Raw genomic sequence first — 21829 nt, forward strand, 5'->3', positions numbered from 1 at the left:
GCTCATTGCGGAAGGCCAGTACACTGTACACTGAGGCCATCTTCCGTCTTCAAGTCAGGGCTGCTCAATAATCCACTATTCCGCTGCTGCATTAATGTCTGTGGGTTAGCTGAAAGATCAACCCGCTCGGACAACGAAAAGTAACGGAGGAACGAAGGAACGGACTAAACTGTTAACTTGTAACGGAGGAACGAACAACCAATGTAACGGAAGTTACTTGGTCCGTTACCCTTTTTAAAATGTAACGAGTCCGTTCCTCCGTTCCTAAAAATTGTAACGGCGTTCCGGAACGGAGGAACGGAGGAACGGATCGTGCCCACCTATGCCGACCGGTCATGGTTCCAGGCCACCAGCCATTTGGAGCCGACGGGGCCTGTTGCCCGGGACATGCTGCGGGGCTGGTCGCGGCCGGCGGAACCAAGGGCGCATCGAGAGGGCAGATAGAGGAGGGACTGGGGAGGAGAGGGGGAGAAGGGAATCATGCATCATGGTGTGGCAGGTATGAGCGATTTCGGTTAAAAAAAAATAATCAAACGACTCCATCAAAGTGAATTCAAATTCCGCATGTAACAACACGTTTTATTCCACAAATTCCGCAAGTACCGCAAGTTTTATGAGACGAGTCTGTCTTTACCGGAACAAAATCTACATAAGGCCTGGTTCTCTGCATGAAACTGAAACTGATACTGTTCTTTATCTTTTGATCAAAGCCGATTCAATGAAAGGCACCGACGCATCCTCAGGATATCACCCACTGAAGAACACAGCGTCCGGTCTCAGAGTCACCGCGTGCTCTGCCCAGCGGGCACCAGACGCCGGTAACCAGACACTACTTCCTAACACACACACTCGCCGTATCAATGAAACCGGTCCTCTGCTAATCAGTCCGTGAATAAGGCCACTGCTCTCCCCAAGCTGTCTCTGACCAGCCGGAAGGGACGCCGATATACCGCCGGCTGAGGAAACAGGTCTCCATTGATGGGAGCTGTTCGCCAGGATTGCGCAACGCTGTTGACGTTGCACGTGAGCATTCACGTCGGTGCCGGAGAAAGAACAGAAGTCCCGTCCTTCAATTCATTCAACATCCCCTAAATTTTTGTTTACCCATTTTTTTGTGCGGGGACGGACCGGTAACAGCTAAAAGCACGACCACTTGCTTGTAAACGATACACACAATCGCAGCCCTGAGCCTGGGTCACCCATGATAATTACTTGTGTGACAACTTTCGCTTGGTTATCTGCACTCAGTGTGTTTCACAGTAAAACAGAATTATACACAAATACTAAATGGTGTATCTGGGGCGAAAAGACCAGTGCACGATGGATGCAGGAAGGCCTTACGATACCAGTGTCTATAAAGCTGTCATAACAACACGTGCAAACGGTGGCAATAGTTGGATAAGAGATGAACCCAAGAGATGAGCTGTTCATGTGATCGAACGCACGCTCAAACAAATGTATAAATAGGTTCATTGATTGGACACCGTTGGGCATCACACAAATACAACTCTCCCGTGGGTCCCTGGTGTGAAAGTGATCCCCGAGTAATGTGTGCAAGACCTCGAAAGTTGAAGCGTAACAATTCAATAAACTGACAAACCATTCCCTTCACTGCTTCGCGACCCAACCCCAAATCACCCCATATATTGCCATCGCTACTCTTATTCACTACGTCTCTCCCACCAGCCCGCTCCCGCCCACGGCCAGCTAGCGAACCGTCCCTTTCCCTTCCCTGCTGTGTCAGGTGTCAGTCAGTGACCTCAGCGTCTGTCTGTGTCGCGCCTGACGCCACTATGACACTCCACTGTATAAGTGTGTCAGTGTGACGTCGTGTGTCGTGTCGACCTCTCTGTGTGTCAGTGTGTCACCCGTGTCATCTCTGTAGTGTTGTGTCGATCTCTCTGTGTCAGTGTGTCACCCGTGTCATCTCTGTAGTGCTGTGTCGACCTCTCTATGTGTCAGTGTGTCACCCGTGTCATCTCTGTAGTGTTGTGTCGATCTCTCTGTGTCAGTGTGTCACCCGTGTCGTCTCTGTAGTGTTGTGTCGATCTCTCTGTGTCAGTGTGTCACCCGTGTCGTCTCTGTAGTGTTGTGTCGATCTCTCTGTGTCAGTGTGTCGCCCGTGTCGTCCCTGTAGTGTTGTGTCGACCTCTCAATGTCAGTGCGTCGTCTCTGTAGTGTTGTGTCGATCTCTCTGTGTCAGTGTGTCGCCCGTGTCGTCTCTGTAGTGTTGTGTCGATCTCTCTGTGTCAGTGTGTCGCCCGTGTCGTCCCTGTAGTGTTGTGTCGACCTCTCAATGTCAGTGCGTCGTCTCTGTAGTGTTGTGTCGATCTCTCTGTGTCAGTGTGTCGCCCGTGTCGTCCCTGTAGTGTTGTGTCGACCTCTCAATGTCAGTGCGTCGTCTCTGTAGTGTTGTGTCGACCTCTCTGTGTCAGTGTGTCGCCCGTGTCGTCTCTGTAGTGTTGTGTCGACCTCTCTCAATGTCAGTGCGTCGCCTACATTAGTGTGGGCGGCTGCGTGGCGGCTCGTAACTGTCTGTTAGCGCGTCGCTGTCACTGCTAGTGACGGCTGCTGTCCCTCAGCCGTGAGAAAGCTGCGCGTGGCGCGCGTGTGCGTCGGCCCACGTGCGCTACGGCACGGGCAACTGACGTCATTTGGAAACGTGCAACACTCGGCAACTCGAGACGACGCAGCTCATCGCAACTAGACACGCGACGACACACTGGGGATACAAACCGGGCGTTGTGTGTTACGGTGAGACGAAATTGGCGCGATTCGCTGATGTAAGACTGGGAGCTTCGTCTGCAGATTACCGTTATCGTCGCCTAGAAGCATGAGGAATGTGCCGGGCAATAATATCCCTATGTAGAAGCATATCGTTGAGGTGAAAAGTTTGCATCATTCTTGGGGTAGGGGAATGAACGACCACGAGATAGCCTGAGCATCACCCCAGTTCAGTGACCCAACAATTAACTCACACATTTTTCTTGGCGAGACTCCCCAAAAATGTCCCAAAAATTGTCCTCTCCTCCAATGACTGAACGAAAAGAATTCGTAAAAAAGCTTGTGTCAAATTCATTATTTTATGTTTTATTGTACATAGGCACAAGCAGAGAGCCACAACTATGCTTAACTAAGCCTTTTCCTTTAATTCACGCTCCGCAGATACTTCTCAAAGTTTCTTCTTCTGACAACATGGCACAATACGCGGCAATGGTTGCCTCATCCAGTACCACGCCTTTGTTACCGATCATACCGGCTCACTCATCACCAGCCTAGAGACGTAACGGACAGCTATACCGAACCCATGCCGACGCCGCCCCGCGGGCCCTGTGAGCGAGCAAAGCGAAACAAGCAGTGACGAGCAGTGACGAAACAACGGCCGGCCGCCGTACGCCATACTGCAGACGTAGCTATTGTTTACTACAGACACAGCTTCTACGTCGTACTACGGGCGTGCCTACGGCGTACGTTACGGGCGTGTCTACGGCGTACTATACGGGCGTGTCTACGGCGTACTATACGGGCGTGTCTACGGAGTACTATACGGTACAGTCGTGCGACCGGCGCATGGAACAACGTCACCCGTCACCGGTCAGTTTCCACGCTGTTCTCGGAAGGACTCCACGGCGCAGCGCCATGGATTTGTCCAGAGCAGCGACGCAATGGGACGGTCCGTGATCGGAAGAGCGGACACGGCCGAGGGTGACGTCCGGTGTAACGGGCAGGTTACAGCTGAACGCGGAAGGGAGTCACGGGAAGGAGGAGTAGAGCCCTTCCGCGTGACCAGGGTGATGCAGAGATAGAAGAATAACGGAGAGGAATGTACGAGACTGACCGGGAATCATGCACGATGACGCAAAAAGTACAAAGGACAAAGGCCGGAATTACTATGAAGATACGTCCGTCCATTGCGTGGTTATTTATAGACGCGCAACGCTGGGCAATTGTCCAGTTCACTTACAAGAAAATGGATCGCCATCAATTACATACTAGTGAAATTAAATCAACAATGAATATCACCTTGAAACACAATCAAATTTCGATAACCGCTGTAAAACCTCGTTAGCCTTTGCATAATCACTGATTAAACATAATATCAGCGTTCAACAAACGTAATAATTCTCTGATCTGACACTTAACATTTCACCAGCAAAAACACCTAAACAAAACAGCAACACCCAAACCAAAGCACCAATTATTTGCTTGACTTGGAGTCCGGTATGTTTTCATACCACCCAAGCTGCTAGCAAACACTCAGTTCACCCTCAAAATACGTCCGGTGGTCAGTGATCTCAGCCCTATCCACCGCCGGTCCCTCGTGGTTCACATCAAACGCCCCGGGCACTCGCTCGTCCACCGGCTATCTCCAGCGGTCAGCAGCGTCTGACTCACGTGCTGGTCATGGAGGCGACCTGTCGCCTTTCGAGGGTGAGCTGTCACCTATTCACCGTTACCGTAGACTGCGTATTTAGCATTGCACACCTGTGTAACATCGTGACCGGTCCACATCCGATGCCGATGCCGCGTCCAACCACCGATCATTCGATGCCATGCGGTTATCTGCTTTCCGGCTGACTCATATGCTCACTGACACCGTGTCAATCGCGGCAATATAGCGACACGGTGTCAGTCGCAACGACACCACGACACCGTGTCAGCGTCAGCGTCACGATGACCACCGCTGTTTATTTCACCTGTCGCGCTCGTATCACTGCCATCACGACCCGGTCCGAAAATACACCCGGCTGGGGAGTACAGAAAAAATACACCCGACTGGGTAGTATCAGATACCTCGGGGGACCGGGGCGGCGCAGGACCTGCCCCATGTCAGCACCACCAGCACCGTTAGCCACTGACGACCGAACACGACAGACCCTGAACACGACACATCTGAACGGCCGATCGGGCTGTCACCCATGAGGCGCCACAACCGGCGCAGCCACCCGCATGTGAAGGGCAACACGAAACGGAAGCTTCTGTTTGGGGTGCGATCCGCCTCACCAACACCGATCACAAGGCTATTATGCGATATGTCGTGCATTTATGTCATTCAGTACCTTCTCATGAAAGTGATTTCGGTGACCACTGGAATTTTAACCGGTGTGTGTTGCCGATGTCGCGTGGGGTGGTTGTGAGCTATCCGGCGATCTCTGTCACTGTCATCGCCTGTCAGTGACAGATCTGTCCGGGTGACAGGCGGGAGGCGATGATAATCGGCGCCACCAGACTGCTGGAAAACGGCCGTCCAGGTGCCAAACCACACGGTCACGGCTGAATCACCGACCGCACCGTCAACAAGCGCTGTTTTCCCGGGCTCAGGAACGAGGCGCGCACCTCCAGACAGGCGCCAGCGCGCCAGACAGTTCATGAGCAAGGTGTGCACTGTGCATCATCAGACGCCAAGAGGTCAAAAGCACCACCTTACGGCATGGTTAAACCACCCCGTAACAACTTATCAAAACATAAACTACAAAAAAAAAACGCAAGACACTAAAAAAACATACATAATCCCGGTTCGCAAAACTGATCGTCTGATAGATAGCCACGGTAGCTTCTATTTTAACAAAATACATCAGCGGCGACTAAAAACCACTGCCAAGTTTCCGGAATCCAACAAAAAAAGGTCGAGCATGCTGCCAAGCTACCTAGCCCGCTTAGCTGTATCTGAGCCGAGTCGAGCTGAGCTGGACTGATGAGCCGGGAAGCCCGACCTTCACTGAGGCCGGAGATGACTAAACGGCCGCCGCGGTGAGCCGTCCGTGACGTCACACACGAACACAGGAATACATTACGGTCCGGACGGGAATCTACGTGTAATGGACGTGCTAGTGTCCAGGTAGAGATAGTGTTACGCACTCTCTGCCTCTCATGCTACGGAAAATTATTATAGCGAGCTACAAAACAGCCCATTCACAGATAAAATATCGATGCGATGTTTGCAAGTCTGGGTAGATAAGCCACTAAAAAACTCATTGTTATTAATCAAAATCCAACCTCAAACTAACGAGCTTATGCTGTGATCTGCTAATTTGCTAACTAATTAGCAGTGTTTCAGTGCCCGAAAAGTCGAAACTGATGTAGAATGTGCCGCTAACTGACATATCTGCATTCTGCAAGCACGTCTCCAAGATTTGTTTTAACCTAACCATCCAGACATTCTTTCCGCTTCGGTCGCGCGCCGAGACACGCAGTCTCGCCCTGCCGTCTTCGTGCCACGCCGTGCCGTCTCCTTCCGACGCCGCGCTGGCTCATCGCGCCGCCCGGCGGAAGGGAGCGAGACCGACACCTCTATCTGTGGCTACCGTCCGCACCGCCGACACTGCTGTCCTCACCGGAACACAGCTTCCGACCGCCAGCGAGCATCGCGAGTCGCAACATCCGACGTTCGCGACGGACGGACGGCTCGGGACGGCCGGGCGACCTCCGGGAACCCTGTCCGGCGTTTGCGGCTCTTCAACGCTGGACGCGAGACCATGAGAAGTGGGTACCAGCGACTGACACCACCACTGACGCGCGGGTGGACTTGTCCACACGCACCGGGAAGTTCCCCAGTCAGCCCGCTCTGCAGAAACCAGGAAGCATCTTCAAAGTTGGAGCACGGAAAGAGCAGCACGCGAGCGGAAGGGCCTCAGGTCATCCGCACTGGCTCACGCGTCGTGAACGCACCACAAAGAAAGAAGCAACGGTGGGCAGTGACTCAGCGACGCCCCGGCACTCGTGAGATCCGCATTCTTTCTGGTCACGTGTGTCAGAGACCGCAGGAAGAGACTCCACCACCGCCGGTGTGATCGTATTCGTGTCTGAAGGAGCGCCGGTTTCCCCGGTCTGACTGTCACCACAGCAACAGTCAGCGGCTCACACCTCTCGCCGCAGTCGTAATGAACTGCAGGGGCGCGTCACTCAGCGCGACGGACACGTCAGAGGCTGGCTGACGGGACGAGGGAAGACGGCCCGCCGGGGAAGGACGGGTCCCGGCCAGCGATAGGTGCTCCGCGGTCAAGGTCGGTCGACCGGTCGGCGGGTGGTGGTTCATTATTCCACACGGAGCAGACGATTGCTGGTGCCGGAAGCTCGTCAGACCGATCATCGATTTCGGATTCGTCGATAGGAAGCCTGATCAGGAAAGAGGTTGGCAGCGATTTTATCAGAGGTGCCAATCCTGCCTGAGACGCCTGAGGAACTGGTCAGGCCGGGGCATGAAAACATGCATATAGGGCCTTTGACCAAATATAATCTTAAGCGGAAAAAGTCACACAAAAACCATAACACGTTATAAAGCCAGGCCTAAGCACTATCCGCCTGATCGATCTAACGTATCTGTTCAGTTCTCGCCTATCTGATCAGTCCCAGGTCAGCAGCATCATTGAACCCTCAACATGCACGGTGGATTGAGAGTTTACGACGCCCTAACTGGCAGCCTCACGCTATAGCAGCCCTCGCTCTCCGCGCGGACAAAGGCACGCGGGCCGCAGCTCGCGGGCACCGGCGTGCCAGCCGCGCCCCATCGGCTGCCGCAGCGCCGGCATCGGGCGAGCCAGCGCGCTGCAGTCCTCCCTGGCCTCCGGCGGAACACTGCAACTAGCTGCCTGCCCAGCCCGACCCGGCCGTATGTGAACTGAGCCTCAGGGGCGGCGTTCCAGGCAGGACTGGAGGAACGCAGCCAAGCCGGCGGCGGATTCACGGCCTCCCAGAACGCCGTGCCGTCAACCAAGTGAGCAGGCGATTAACATACCGTCTCAAGTGATAGTGGGAACGTTCGCTAGGGAATGTCAGCACCGCAAAAAAAAAAACTGAATCGTTGGTCAAGGATACCGAAGCAGTAAACAAGCCGATCGATGTAAGGACATTCAAAGGAGATGTGCCCAAAAATAAATGATAAAACTTCTAATAACTACACCTCTCCTATCCAAATTCCAAACATATGTCAGGGTGCCCTCCAAGCGCAGCTTGCAGTAGGTGGTCCATTGCAACGGTTCGCTTGCATGTACAACCCTCAGCAGACCGCGTGGTAGGTATTCTTTTTCCGACAAAACTGATAATTATTCAAAAGCCATGTTATCAGTCGGTCGAAACTCACTGTAAATAGATGCGCCAGGCTCCACACCTTCGATTGGGCCTATCACTAAACAAAGTATACGCCTTGTGTGGCAACAAAATGTAGAAGTTCGTTTTGGGGGTAAATATAAACTTTTGGGTTTTGTTGCCAACCTGGATGGAAAATACATACGGTGATGATGCCAATCTAAGCTGCGGAGTCTCGCACATCTTGCTGTTACGATTTCCGAGTGGCCCGCGTTATTCTCGGTTTTGTCGAAAAAAAGAATACCTACCACGCAGTCTGCAGAGGGCTGTACCTGTGGCTGATTGGTGGTGCTGGTGGTGTTTGGTGCTGGGAGAGTAGGGTCTCCGTACCTGCTGCAGATGGATGATGCTGCAGGAGTGGAGGCCTCTGTACCTGTTGCAGGTTGGTGGTGCTCGGAACATTGGTGGTACTGGGGGAGCACTTGCCGCTGTTATGGGTAGGATAGCTCTGGGAGCTCCGTACCTGTTGCACGTTGGGGTGCTGATGCAGGTGCTCTGGTGCTAGGGGAGTGGGGTCTTCGTACCTTCCGCAGGCTGGTGGTGCTGGGGAGTAAGGACTCTGCATTTACCTTCTGCAGGTTGCTGGTGCTGGAGGAGTAGAGTCTCCGTACGTACGTACCTGCTGCAGGTTGGTGGTGCTGGTGCTGATGTTATTTGGTGCTCGAGGGGTACGGTCTCCGACCTCCGTACCTGTTGCAAGTTGCTGGTGCTGGGGGAGTAGAGTCTCCGTACGTACCTGTTGCAGGTTGGTGTTGGTGGTGCTGGTGCCCTGTGGTGCTGGGGAGTGGGGTCTCCGTACCTGTTGCAGGTTAATGGTGTTCGGGGAGTAGGGTAGTGCTGGGGGAGTAGAGTCTCCGTACGTACCTGTTGCAGGTTGGTGGTGCTCGGCGAGTAGATGCCGCTGCTGTGCGGCGCCTCCACCTCCTCCCGCTTCACCTGCGACGGGTGGTGCTCCGGCACCATCCGGACCTGACGGGCCACACAGAGAGGGGAAGAAGGTGTCAAAACACGGCTGCGAAAGCAAACCCCACCCCACCCACACATACACACACGCACAACTACAGTTCTCTTATAGTGGCATCAGTTCCGATCGGACCAGGCAGAGACAGTCCGGTCACCGACAACAGGTAAAACTTAAACCGCTCCCTGACGACTGCTGTCCCGTTTATCAATTCGCTCATCAGTCAGATTGCAGCTCTCTACAAATTACCCGACTCTGATCCATACGATGCATTGATTATCATCTCTAGCCCGGTCCGTAACTCAGTCTCGGTCTCAGGCGGGTGTAATGCAGCCCATTTCTATTCGGGACAACGCGGCACGAGCCGGTTGCACGTCTCGGCAAGGCACGGGACTCGCTCTCGGCACGCGATGCACGCGCCACGGGCCTATTTCGTTAGCAGCACTGCCGCCTGTCTGTCCAGCGCATTAGCCTAACTGAATATCGGTGCCTCGGATATTCCGCGGGAGGCAGAAAGGACTATGACGTCAGCCTCTTCAATAAGAAACGTCACTCAAAGCGGAAGATAGGTATAGCGAATCACGTGCCAGAGTAGAACACCACTCTTCACTCGTCACATCATCCATCGGCAGTATTGTTCGAGCCGTTCGAGCAATGTTGGGTCAATGTTGGCGCATTTGCAGTGCTTTGATGTAATGCTAACTGAGAGCTTTGCATCTGAATGTCGGCTCAAACAATGCCCCAGCACTCAGGGAAGACACACAAACAAAGGAGTACCCATTGTTTTACAGACTTAACATCGCTGCATGATGCTCAGAATGCAGCTGTTTTTCGCCACCATAGAGTGGCATCCTCCAAGTTAATGCCTAGCGATGAATCTGCAAACACTCCAAACATAGGCCTCCAACCCACAATTATCATCCATCAATTTGTAACTGATGAGCGAGCAACCAGGTCAATGCTTTCTGTCACTGGTCGATCCATTCCGCGTGCGTTAATATTTCACGACAGCCACTTTTTCGTGAGTGCGTGGCGTGATCGCTGCCTTCCTTTCCCGTTAGCGACCCTGACCCTTGCAATCGCTTCTGGTATCATCAGTGTCATCATTCACCACTCAACACGCGTCACTGTTCCGTCAACACTAGCTTCTGACTCGGTTACCGCAAGCATTCATCATCCTCGCACAACGCAGCAAAATCCCTGCCGATACTTCCGCCTCATCATTCGCCACCGCGGTTCCGTTCCGGAGTCGGTGTTCCGCTTTGTTTGTGGCTCGTGCGTGTGCAGAGACCTGTCTCGCCCGTGACCTCAAACACTCACCGCATGTTTGACACGGGCCGACATCTGGGTCGAGCGGTGACATGCGGGAGGAGGAGGCGAGCGTCACTGGCGGAGAGCGCTAGGGAGTGCCAGGGTGACGAGAAAGCGCCCCAACCGCGATCTTCCACCAGTGACTCACCCGCAGCTCAACAAAGGAGTCGGAAACAGACAGACAGACAGTCCCGCCAGTGGCCGGCGGACACGCCTCCACGAAAAAAAGGCCCGCTTTGTGCAGCGCCGTGCCCGTGCCCGGCTGTCCACCCGCGTGGCGCCCCGCGCCGAGCTACCCTGCGCCGAGCCCCCGCTCCGCAACAAAGACCGGCACACGCGGAGCCGTTCCGCGTTTCTTGCTCGCGCGGAGGATTCCCAGTGCCAGCGCCGCTCCCTGGCGGGTACATCAGAGGGGCTAGCGCTGCCCTGTTGGCGAGCCGCCCACCGGGCCACGGTCAGTGTCGGCCCCGCGTCAGTTCCTAGAGGCCCTTCTGCGCCTCGACCGCGTTACTCAACACCCAAAACATCGCCGCGAGACGGCCGATATCTGCCGGGCACGCGTCGGGAGTCGGGGCGACGCACCCGCGCCGCTGGGGGTCTCTGAGAAACCCGACGGCGGAGGGAGAAGGAGGGGCCGGTCGGGCTGGCTCAGATCCGTCTCCGCCGGTCTCCTCTCCCGCTGTGTGCCACACGCACACCCTACCGCCCACTCGCGACACACACGTGCGTGCCCCTCCGCTCCCCACCTACCCCGTCGCGTGGGAATTGCAGCAATGACAAACGCAAGATGCAAATTAACGGGGCTGTAGATGAAGGCGGCTGAACAAACTGGGACGCCTGGCTTACAGGATTACTGCGGCGCAATGCGAGCCGGGACCGCTGTGCGCCGGGGTCTGACGGCAGCGGGGCGACACGGGGTGTGGGTGGACCCGCTTCAGAGGACCGTGTCCCACCGGTAACACACACCTAGCACCGTTCGATAGTATCGTGAGACGGGAACAAGACTCCCGGCCGCGGCGTGCCCCCGCCCGGGTCAGAGGACTTTTGACGAAATGGACCTGCGAGGCTGCGGGTGTGTTGACCCCTTCCTTGCAGACGCTGAAAGTTGGTCGAGAAACTCGGCGGCGAACTTCAGTGACTGACAGAGACCGTTATACGGGATTTATAGGAGCAGTTTCACACGCGTCTCGTGGAGGACTTTGCAAGCCGATCCTTTTATGATGCAACGAAAAAGAATGAATGGAGAAAAGGAGACGGAACGAAATATTATGGGTCACGAAAAAGAAAAATCCAAGTTGGGAGAGAACTAAACAAAACAAATCAAAACAGTTAACACAACCTCTCAATGTCAGCTGCAAAACCACCTTCCCAGTAGCTTAAAGTCACCGAAGGTGGAAATCCAGCTTTACTCGTGCACGAAAATACCGACATTGGCCGTTACCCCAAAGCATTTGCCCATCAGGACGGCACTCATATGATAAATAGTACCTATGTAACTAATTACGACAAACGTCATGCCCTCTCAAGCAAATGAGTACGTGCGGAAGAATTAATCGCCAGAAAGCCGCGCACATCGTACTAGAAAGACGTGCGACAGAAATAATCACCACAATGCCCCGTGATATTCGTGCACCATACACCGTACAGTCTGTCTTAAAAGTACCGCGCAAAGTGACGGTGGATCCATCAAGCCTGACCGAGGAAGGGCCTGCTTTAATTTGAAGTCACCGAGCCAATTGATCTGGGGAATGGACGAGAATGTCAATTGCTTCGGTGACTCAAATTGACCTGGGGAATGGACGAGAAGGTCAATTGCTTCGGTGACTTAAATTTAGCAGGCCTTTCCTCGGTCAGGCTTGATGGATCCACCGTCACTTTGCGCGGTGCTTTTAAGACAGAATGTACATACACCGTACACTCCCAATGTAGTACAGTCGGTTCGTCAACTTCGGTGACATCACAAGAACTGGGAAAGGTAACGGTACAATGGTCACTGCGACCCCTAGGTGTCCTTCGCCAATCCATTAATAGCACAGGAAATGACACGGACATGTCGAAGTTCATTGGAAGTTAAATGAATAGGCAATACAGGCATAGGCGCCGGAACGGGGGGAGGGGCAATAAGGCACCGTGCCCCCTTTGATTTTTGCATTTTAACATTAGCCCTATGGGCGTTGCATGGAAAGAATGGGATCAAAAGTCGCCAGTGCCCCCCCCCCCCTTAATTGAAGGTATTTCGGCTCCACCGCCACTGATGGTAATAAGAAACAAGACGATATGCTAAAAATGGTGGAACAGTTCAGACAAGGATTAATTACAACAAAAAACAATTTGAGAAAATAACCTACCAATACTGATATCAGAGACGGTTAAATTAACGGGCTTATATGAATTATGGGGCACTGGAGAGACAAACTAAAAATAACAGTCTGAAACGGTGGCTCATCGCAGAGACAAATTATGCAATTGCATTGTCAATATCACATGAAAAAAATGCAATCAACACCTCATTTTCTGGCACATCTGAGATGGGGTTGTTGAACAATTACCAGCATATCCATTAAACACACATAACGATGCCTCTCTAGCCCAACCGAACTCACTAATTACGTCTGTTTATTTACATTTTTGCAGCCAGCAGACAGTCCTACCATGCATACAACATTCACTAGGAATGCCACAATGCCAACGAAGCCAGAGTGGGAGCGAGATGAACCAGCTACCCATCAACACGGCAGACCATGGAATGCAGTGGAGGGATTTCAGATGCAGCTAGTCGTGGGTGTGAGCATCGTGAGTTTATTTACTCATTACGGGGTCCCGATGAGCAATTAGGTACCCGACCCCAAAACAGGACACTGTGATAAATGACCCAGGGGTTGTAGTTGTCTTCGATTTGTGCCTTGCTGTCATAATACCCACTGACTGCAGCTGAGGCTCGTCGTTTTGAGTGACGACATTACCCGAACACCAGCGCGGCGGCGGCAGCACCTGCCAGCCGGCTGATCTGTCTTGCCATACCGCTCCTACCTACCGGGCTAGCCAAGGCCAAGGTCTCGGCGCGCCAACCGCCCGGCCCCAGGATCGATAATGGCTCGACCGGCCCGCCAGCCAACTGTGGTCCCACATGGTCCAATCCGGTCCGCAGCAACCCCCCTCCCCCTCTCCGGGACCCGCCATGGAGGGGCGGGGCGGGCCAGTCTGCCCGGCAGTCATGACCAGTTTGAAATCCGGGGTGGGGCGGGCCCAAACGTCCCGTTGTCAGGACCAGTGAAAGGTTCGGTTCCGATATAGGCTCTTATGTGAAAAAGTAGGCGGTAGGTCGGGCCCGACGGCATTTGCGGGTACCCTAGCTCAACCATTTACGCCAGAATTGGGAAACAAACGAGTGTATCGTCACACTGATGCCCTGTTATACATAAATCCTACCCATCGATTTTGAATCCCGCTACCGCCTACAGCTCGTCTGAAGTGAAAATCACGATTATTACTATTTGATACAGTTCGGATTGAGGATTCTTCAGAAAATGCTCGCCTTTACCGTCGCAAAGTGCAGCAGATAATGCCCATTTCCCTGACGTAAATTGCCCACAGTGCGGTCAGACCACGGTGAAGGTTAGGTCAGACAAGGTCGGCGCCGTTCGCGTGTACGTCCGTCAGACGCCAGACGCACGGCCGTGCCACGCCCCGGACCACGCCTGCAGAGCCACGCCTATTTACGGCGGAGACTGCCGGCGAGTGAGACACGGGAATCACCCGGCCACATACACAGACGCTGTGGGGCTGTGAGCTGCGCAGACTGGCGAGCTGAAGTGACCACATCACCGGTCCGGCGCCGAGTCTCTGAATGAGAGATGACGTCCAAATGTTATCCGGGTGATGTAGGCAGTCTGAACTCTGAGCGGCTCTTTCCTCGTACGTCGCATAAATATCCCGCTTAATAGTCATTACGGCGGCCATGAAACATGAACTATGCAGGGAGTAACAGCCTGAGTTATCACAAACAAAACCCGCCTAGCAACCGGGCACTGCAGGGGACCAGCGTCGCGACTGCTTGGAGAGCCACTTGCCAGTGGTCAGTGAATGAGCCAGCCCTTCGCGGGGGTACCAACACGGGCACCAAACCCGCGATCAGCAGATCTCCGATGCTGTATAATACACTATCCCACGCTGTCATCGTATCAATGCGTTCCCTATGCGGACGGGGTAGCGGAGGCAGCTGCTCGACCCGTAGCCGGCCGGGAGCCGTCGTACGGATATCATCCGTCATACGGCCGGAGAGCTGTGACTGATGGGACGGGAGGGACGCTCCGTACGGAAATACACCCGGCACCGGGCGAGGCTGACAGCGGAGGAGCACAGCTTTGGAGACAACCGAGGGTCGCTGGTTTCCTAGAGCGAGATCGTGAAAATTCGGCAACCTATCGGCAAGAGCCAACTTACAAGAGTTGACATTACAAGAGCCAACAGATCAACCCCGTGGGTTGGAGGCAATTGGTTGACGTCTTTTTACCGCAAGCCATAAATGGACCCTGGTGCAGAAGCCATATTCGACCAGCAGGACTGGGACTGTCACCACGATTTGTCATCGCATAAAACCCCAATCAGCTTTTATGGGAAGCTTTTGAACTTAACATCAGACGTAAAAGCCTCCTAAGCTCACATATACGTAGGGTGAATGAAAAGTTTTGAGCCTAACATAGTTACAGGTGACGCAGATTAATGAAACTTTGGTCACACATTTTGCCACTATTGATATGAATGGACACAAAATTGTGAAGTCCTAGCACTTTTTTCCTCACTTTTATAGCGCCTTGAATCATGCTATTTTGGGTAAGTGCTCGCGGTGTCAATGACGTCATTATTTTTTGTGAAGCGTCATCCAGTCAGTTTTTTCTTTAAGCTTAGACAGAAATAGACACCCTAAGGATGCCAATGCTGTTTAAAAGATTAAATTTGGGATACTTTGGAGGGCTCAGTAATTCATTGTTTACATTGCAACCAGTGAAAAATACCCTGATTTATTGTCCTGGTGAAACACGACCAATTTTGTCAGGATTGCCCTTCTGATCTTCCTGATTTTCTAACAAAGGTGTATCAGTGGTTCATCCTAGTAATGCCCAATTACAGTAAGACCCTAAACGACCCTTTGAAAAAAGTACACTTGCAAGACATCTCATTTATTTTCCGAATTACGGAACACGTTCCTTCTTGTTGTGACTCTGACATTTAATTTTTCAGATTAGAGTAGAGACGTTCTTTCACTGACTCCACTGTTCTTCCAGTGCTGGATTGAAGTGAAACACCCACAGTTAATCATCGGTAGCGAAAAGTGACTTTGAATTCTCAGAATCTGCTTCAACTAGCTCCAAATGTCATTACACATCTCTCGTCGTGCTCTGCAGCAAAAAGCCGAGAGGCCCAATGAGCAGAGACCTTTCTCATGTCATGCCCATTGGTAAGAATGTCGCCAGCTTGCTCCTGGGAGATGTCCATTCTTACCGCTATCTGATGAGCTCACAGTCTTGGATCCAGCATCCACACCCCTAGAGCAGGGTCAATGTTTTCGGATTTTGTCACATTCTACGGCGTTTTTGATATTTGTTCATTTTGGACGCTGTTCCTGCCCTGCTTGAAATTAGCAGCTCAAACCTTAACAGTGACATATGATGGGCCACAACCAATAAGTTTAATTTCAGGTCCTTTTTAATTTCAGATGAAGGCATGGCTTTGAAATCGCAATACAGGGTGACACAAAAAAACGGTCATCACCAAATTTCGAATAACTTCGGAAGTTTTATTCAGATCATCACCAAACTTCGGCCACTTACGGTCACACCTATGTAGCATACATCCACCAAGTTTCAAGTCTTCACTACGAATAATTTTAGTACAGTGTGTGTTTTACTGACGCTCCACAATGTGCTCCAGGTGAGCGCCACGGCGCTGCAGGGCGTAGGCACACCTGCATCCGGCGGGCAAAGTTGCCGATAACCCGATGGCTGTGCACTTTACAGAGTGCAATGGCCTCTGGAGACAGTGCTCAGGGGGTGTGCTACCCCTGAAACGTTATTCTTATCGGGTTATCGGCAACTTTGCCCGCCGGATGCAGGTGTGCCTACGGCGCTCACCTGGAGCACATTGTGGAGCGTCCGTAAAACACACACTGTACTAAAAGTATTCGTAGTGAAGACTTGAAACTTGGTGGATGTCTGCTACATAGGTGTGACCTAAAGTGGCCGAAGTTTGGTGATGATCTAAATAAAACTTCCGAAGTTATTCGAATTTTGGTGATGACCGCTTTTTTGTGTCACCCTGTACTTTATAAAAGTTCAATTCTCGATTTTCTCCCTTTTCACCGAACGCGTAATCTCCTTCTTTTTAACGGGCTCTAAAAACGAAACGAAAAGGACTAGTTCTTCAAAACTTGGTGTACACACCTAAAAATAGTTGCAAAATGTGTGACCAAATTTTCATTAACCTGCGTCACCTGTAACTGTGTTAGGCTCAAAACTTTTCATTCACCCCACGTATCCCAGATCACGCGCAAAAAGCGTCATTCACGTCATCATTCAAGGACAAGTGTCGCACTGTCCAGTACCGAGTGCTTGGTGCGAGACCACCCTGTTCTGCCCTGCCACCACCCACCGCCAACGAGCAGCGACCGACCGTCGCTACCGACAGCTCATTGATCAATGGCCGGCGGGCTGGGTCAGACTCAGACGGCCACACGCAGACCGGCGCGTTCCCACCGCCCGGCCGCAGCTGGCGTGTGCTGCCGGCCGGCCATTTACCAGCCGCGGCTGACACCTCATGGCCCGCCCTGCAGTTGCACCGTGCACCTCAGCGTGCACCATGCCGTGCACCATACTGTGCACAGCTGTCGCCGTGACAGCGTGACGGGTGTGCCACCGCCATGACACGACACGAAACAGTGCAGCCGCGCCGGGACCCGCCCGCCCCTCTCCTCTCCCCAGTCTGACACTCCCCCTTCCCTCCTTTCCCCTCTCCCCAAGCACACCAGCACACCTGTGGGTGGTTTACGTTACCGATGTGGAACGGCGCGGCAGTGAGGGTTATCGGCGATCGGCGTCCCGTGTAACTCAAATAGGTGACATGGGCCCAGCTGCGGCGGTGGGCGGTGCCACAACAGATCGGGGACCACCGACACGCGACGGACGCTCTCTGGCTAACTGGACTGTCCATCGCGCGTCCCCGGCAGCCGTTGGCGCATTAGACACGGACCACACACAGACAGATGATTTTTTGTTTAGGGACGCATTGAATGGTGTGTTTACCCGCCCACATACAAACTATTACTCGGGTTTTCGATTAATATTTATCATCAGTCAACCATTGTAAGACCGCGAGCGAGGCAATTCATATTTGTGTACTGAACTGTACTGTACTGTACTGTACCGTACTGTACAACTACACAATATCCATTGAGGATGAAGCACAGCAGAGAACTTGGAACTCAACACCAAGTGGTCTCGGCCAACGCGCATGTCTAACGTCGACCCTGCATCAGCTCGGGTCAGGAGGTCGCCGGCAGCCCGGCCCGCCCCCGACAGGAGGGCGAGGGTGGCGCCACGAGGTCGGGCCCTGCCCCCTGGGGTTAGGTGGTGGGGGTGGGGTCAGGGGGCGATAAGTGGACAGCTGACGAGCCCGCCGTCCGGCCAGCAGACAGCAGCGTTCGGGGACTCGGCAGACCCCCAGCGGCATCATTGTCTAAAGTGGCCCCAATGGCCGCCATCAGACGGCCCAAAACGGCACCAAATGGATTCCGTTGCAATTTCCGACGGAAGGGACCACCGTTCCGACCCATTAAACATAGCCGACGTGACTCCGGCAGTCCAAAATTAGCATCGGCGACATATGGAGCAAAGTTTATCGATTGCCGTGGTTTAATTTACTCCCAACGATAACTTATATGTTTGCAAGTGGTACAGGATGTTGAGAGGGTGTTGAGATTCGGTTGTTAGTTTTTCGTTCGCTGGTTGTGGTGATCAAAGGTGTGGCAAACTCATTAGGACGACAAATGACGTCAAGCTACAACAAATGACGTCACATTGACGTCACAGAACTGGATTGGCACGGTCAACGAAAAGACGGGATAAATGAAGAGAGAAAGTTGTTGAACTTCTCATTCGTTATGACTGGTAGCTATACTCCCAGTAGGCATTTAAGCAGGTAGATCTTGGGGTACAATACGGATAACGAAAAGGTTAGAAATTACACCAAAAAAGTTCAGGCCCGTTTAAGCGCAGTTTCAATGCGCATGCTATATCCAAGATAAAACCGCGCCTAAAAATTATGTTATCGCCAAAAAGTCCTTCGATAATACAGTCAAGATGCTTTATCGACACACAAGCCATTCCTTTTCGTTTGGAAACTAAGAGTTAATTTAGGATAATCATTAATGGACTACCGAAACACTATACGAATGTAAACTGTCCATTCTTCAACTGGAATAATACCAATCTGCATACGCCAGAGTACATCGCAAGCGGCCAACAAAATGCTGAAGCACTGCAGATTGATGGCTCTTCAGATTTCAAAAGCAATACATCAAACGTGGTAGCATGTCTGAAATCAAACATTTTTGATCCTGTCAACACACCAAGATAAGATCTCAGCTTGTCAAATAACCTGAGCGGCAGTACAAACGTCCGCTCGACCTCTGCCGATACCAGCTATCTATGCCAGACTGGCGAGCTGAGCGCACCGAGCACGCAGACGGAGGCATGTCAGATGGGCCGCTACCTCAGCTGTGCGGTACCGTAGCGGGTTTCCATTATCTCAGGAGCAGAGAAATAGGGCTGCGGAGGAGGAGTCAGAGTCGGAGTCGGATTCGGAGTCGGAGTCAGAGTCGAATTCACCGAAAATATTTCCACTCCGCAGCCCTGCGCAGAAGTTCCTTCCGGATTGACCTTAGTCTGCGGGAGTGCGACATTGCGCACGAATATCACTCCATACAGGCATCCGACAGCAACTGAATGACATCAGTTGGTGTGCTAGCGGCAGGGATGCGGAGCCGGAGCCGGAGCCGGAGCCGGAGCCGCCGGAGCCGGCATATTTTGCCCGGAGCCGGAGCCGGAGCCGGAGCCGTGAAACAATATAGCCCGGAGCCGGAGCCGGAGCCGGAGCCGTCAAAAAAGGGGGCGACTCCGGCTCCTTTTCTTAAGAGGAAACAATTATTTACCTAGTTCGGTTTGACAGTACAAGGCGTAAAACAACCTGGTATTCAAAATAGCCGTGTTATACAAATACAGAAGCAACGTGTACCAATCCCATCGCCTTTTTTCTTCCACCCGTATTTAATTGATCGCATAGGGAATGTACTGAGTAGAAGCCGGAGCCGGAGCCGCCGGAGCCGGAGCCGCCGGAGCCGGATCATTTTACTCGGAGCCGGAGCCGGAGCCGGAGCCGCCATGACATTTCACCCGGAGCCGGAGCCGGAGCCGGAGCCGATTTTTTTCTCCGGAGCCGGAGCCGGAGCCGGAGCCGTCTGAAATTTCCACGGCTCCGCATCCCTGGCTAGCGGACATAAGGGTTAGGACGGACGTCCACCAGAGTGGCGTTCACTTGTTCAGCCTCCGGTCTCATTACCCCCGGTTTGCGCTGAGTGACCCGTCTCTGCCCGGGGTCTCGTGCCGTCGCAGACGGCTGAGTCACCGTGTTCCGCCCATCGTCTCTCACAGCTGCTCGGAAGCTGGCGACAGCTGGAGACAATGATCCCCAGCTGCCGCTCCCCTATCCGGAGGCAGCCCGTGTCCGCTGCACAGTGCACTACTGTGCAGAGCACGCGCCACCAGTTCCGCCACGAGCCGCGGGCAGACAGCGGCGGACAGTCGGCTGTCCTCAGGGCGACGTGACCCCGGCGCTCGACTGATGACCCCTGCGACCCAGCTGACCCCCGGGGCCACCGCCGCGTCATCACACCACTCGTGGGTCACGCCTGGAGGCGGTACAGAACAGCGACCTTATTGAGGCCCGGCCGTCGCGCACGGGGCAAACGCAATACTGACCTGCGCCAGCACCCCTGTCTATCTGGGCTTCAGATGACCTTGTCAAGACATTCAAGCAGACTCGCTGATGACTGCTTTAGCTCGCAGACATACGATTTGAGCAGCTACGTGCTATGGGCAACGGTGATCGCTTGAGCGTGATGCCGATCAAACAGAGCCCAATTTTACGGCAAAAAAAAAAAAAAATACAGAGGGTGGCACTCCTACAACTCACGATACATTTCGCCAGCACGTGTAGTGTTACTCATCACCTGATAATGGAACTAACCGCTTGACGCAAAAGCACTTTCTCTGATTCACTACCAAAGGTGGCAACTTGTCCTTTCATTTCTAGCATATCAAACAAACTAACATGCGATGTGGTAGAAAGCCGAGAAAATTCCACGCTAGGCCTTGGGCCAGCTTGCACTTCAACCCCATCCATTCTTCACGCCATGACTCACTCGGTCACGAAGGCCGCGCGACGAGCCTCTCCTTGTCACGAGACCACCATGCCGGGCTGGTATAAGTCAGGCGACATCAAAATGTAATCCACCTAACGTCGGAACTGCATTAACACATCAGCCACGGCCATTTGGTCGTGAGACACCCATCACAAAGTGCCGACGCATACCATCGTCCATCGTAAACCAAATTATTGGCAAGGGCTACAGATTCTCGCCATCTGCGGAAGGCGAGAATCCCTTCCAGCTTTCAGTCAGTTTGAAGCCAGCCCCGACAGCTTCAGAGCCGTTCCATGATGAGCTTTGACAGTTCCACAGCCGGCTGCCACCGTCCAGGCGCCGGGAGAGGGCCGCTCTGCTTTTTTAGACCTCACGCCCGGTGCCAAGGCGGCGCTGATTGCTGTGGCAGCTCGCCAGAATCACGGTCTGGTCCGGCCAGCAGGCCAGCGGCCTGCCGCCGGCAGCAGCAGCAGCAGCAGCGGTAGCAGCTGTCTGTCCCTCCTCTCAGCCAACCGATCCGCCAGCCCGCCCGACAGCCTGTGTATTTAGACAGTGCGCACAGTGTCGACGTCAGAATGGTCTGATCACTGCCCGTACGGATTGCGCCTGTCCATGGACGCGGCACACAGGTGTGAAGTGCGACAGACGGCGAGCGGGCGCCGCTGCCACGTGGGGTGCCGCGAGAGCAGCCCTGGCGTCGGCGCCGGCTCACTTCATGACAGGGGAATGGGGCGGGCCGACGGGCCTTCCACGGGGGCGGCCAGGGGAGGGTTAGACGTGCTTCAGCGGAGGGCGCGAACGGGGTCGATTACAGCTCACAATGCCGCAGAGGGGCGGTCCCCACCCCTGCGCACGTAGGGAAGGGAGCGAGTCGCACGTGTGCGCGCTACGTGCGGCTCAGAGAGTGGTCGGACGTGCCGCCCGTGGTGCTCGAGGGCCGCCGAGGTCCACGAAGGTGACTCAGGGAGGGTGATCAGCGGGAGGTCAGCACCCCAGGG

The 21829-nt window shown here is 53.6% G+C and overlaps 1 protein-coding gene across 2 annotated transcripts in view; it reads right to left on the reverse strand.

Annotated features, from left to right (window-relative positions):
• Positions 1 to 21829, reverse strand: part of LOC122393835 (steroid hormone receptor ERR1-like) — a 108330-nt gene that overhangs the window by 41188 nt on the left and 45313 nt on the right. For both annotated transcript variants that reach the window (XM_043390245.1, XM_043390246.1), the window contains exon 2: positions 8950 to 9054. In XM_043390245.1, the coding sequence (XP_043246180.1) occupies positions 8950 to 9054 (105 nt within the window). The remainder of the gene's footprint in view (positions 1 to 8949; positions 9055 to 21829) is intronic.

The sequence above is a fragment of the Amphibalanus amphitrite genome, unplaced genomic scaffold (genome assembly GCF_019059575.1).
Source record: "Amphibalanus amphitrite isolate SeventyFive unplaced genomic scaffold, NRLGWU_Aamphi_draft 000556F_arrow, whole genome shotgun sequence".
Lineage (NCBI taxonomy): Eukaryota > Metazoa > Arthropoda > Thecostraca > Balanomorpha > Balanidae > Amphibalanus > Amphibalanus amphitrite.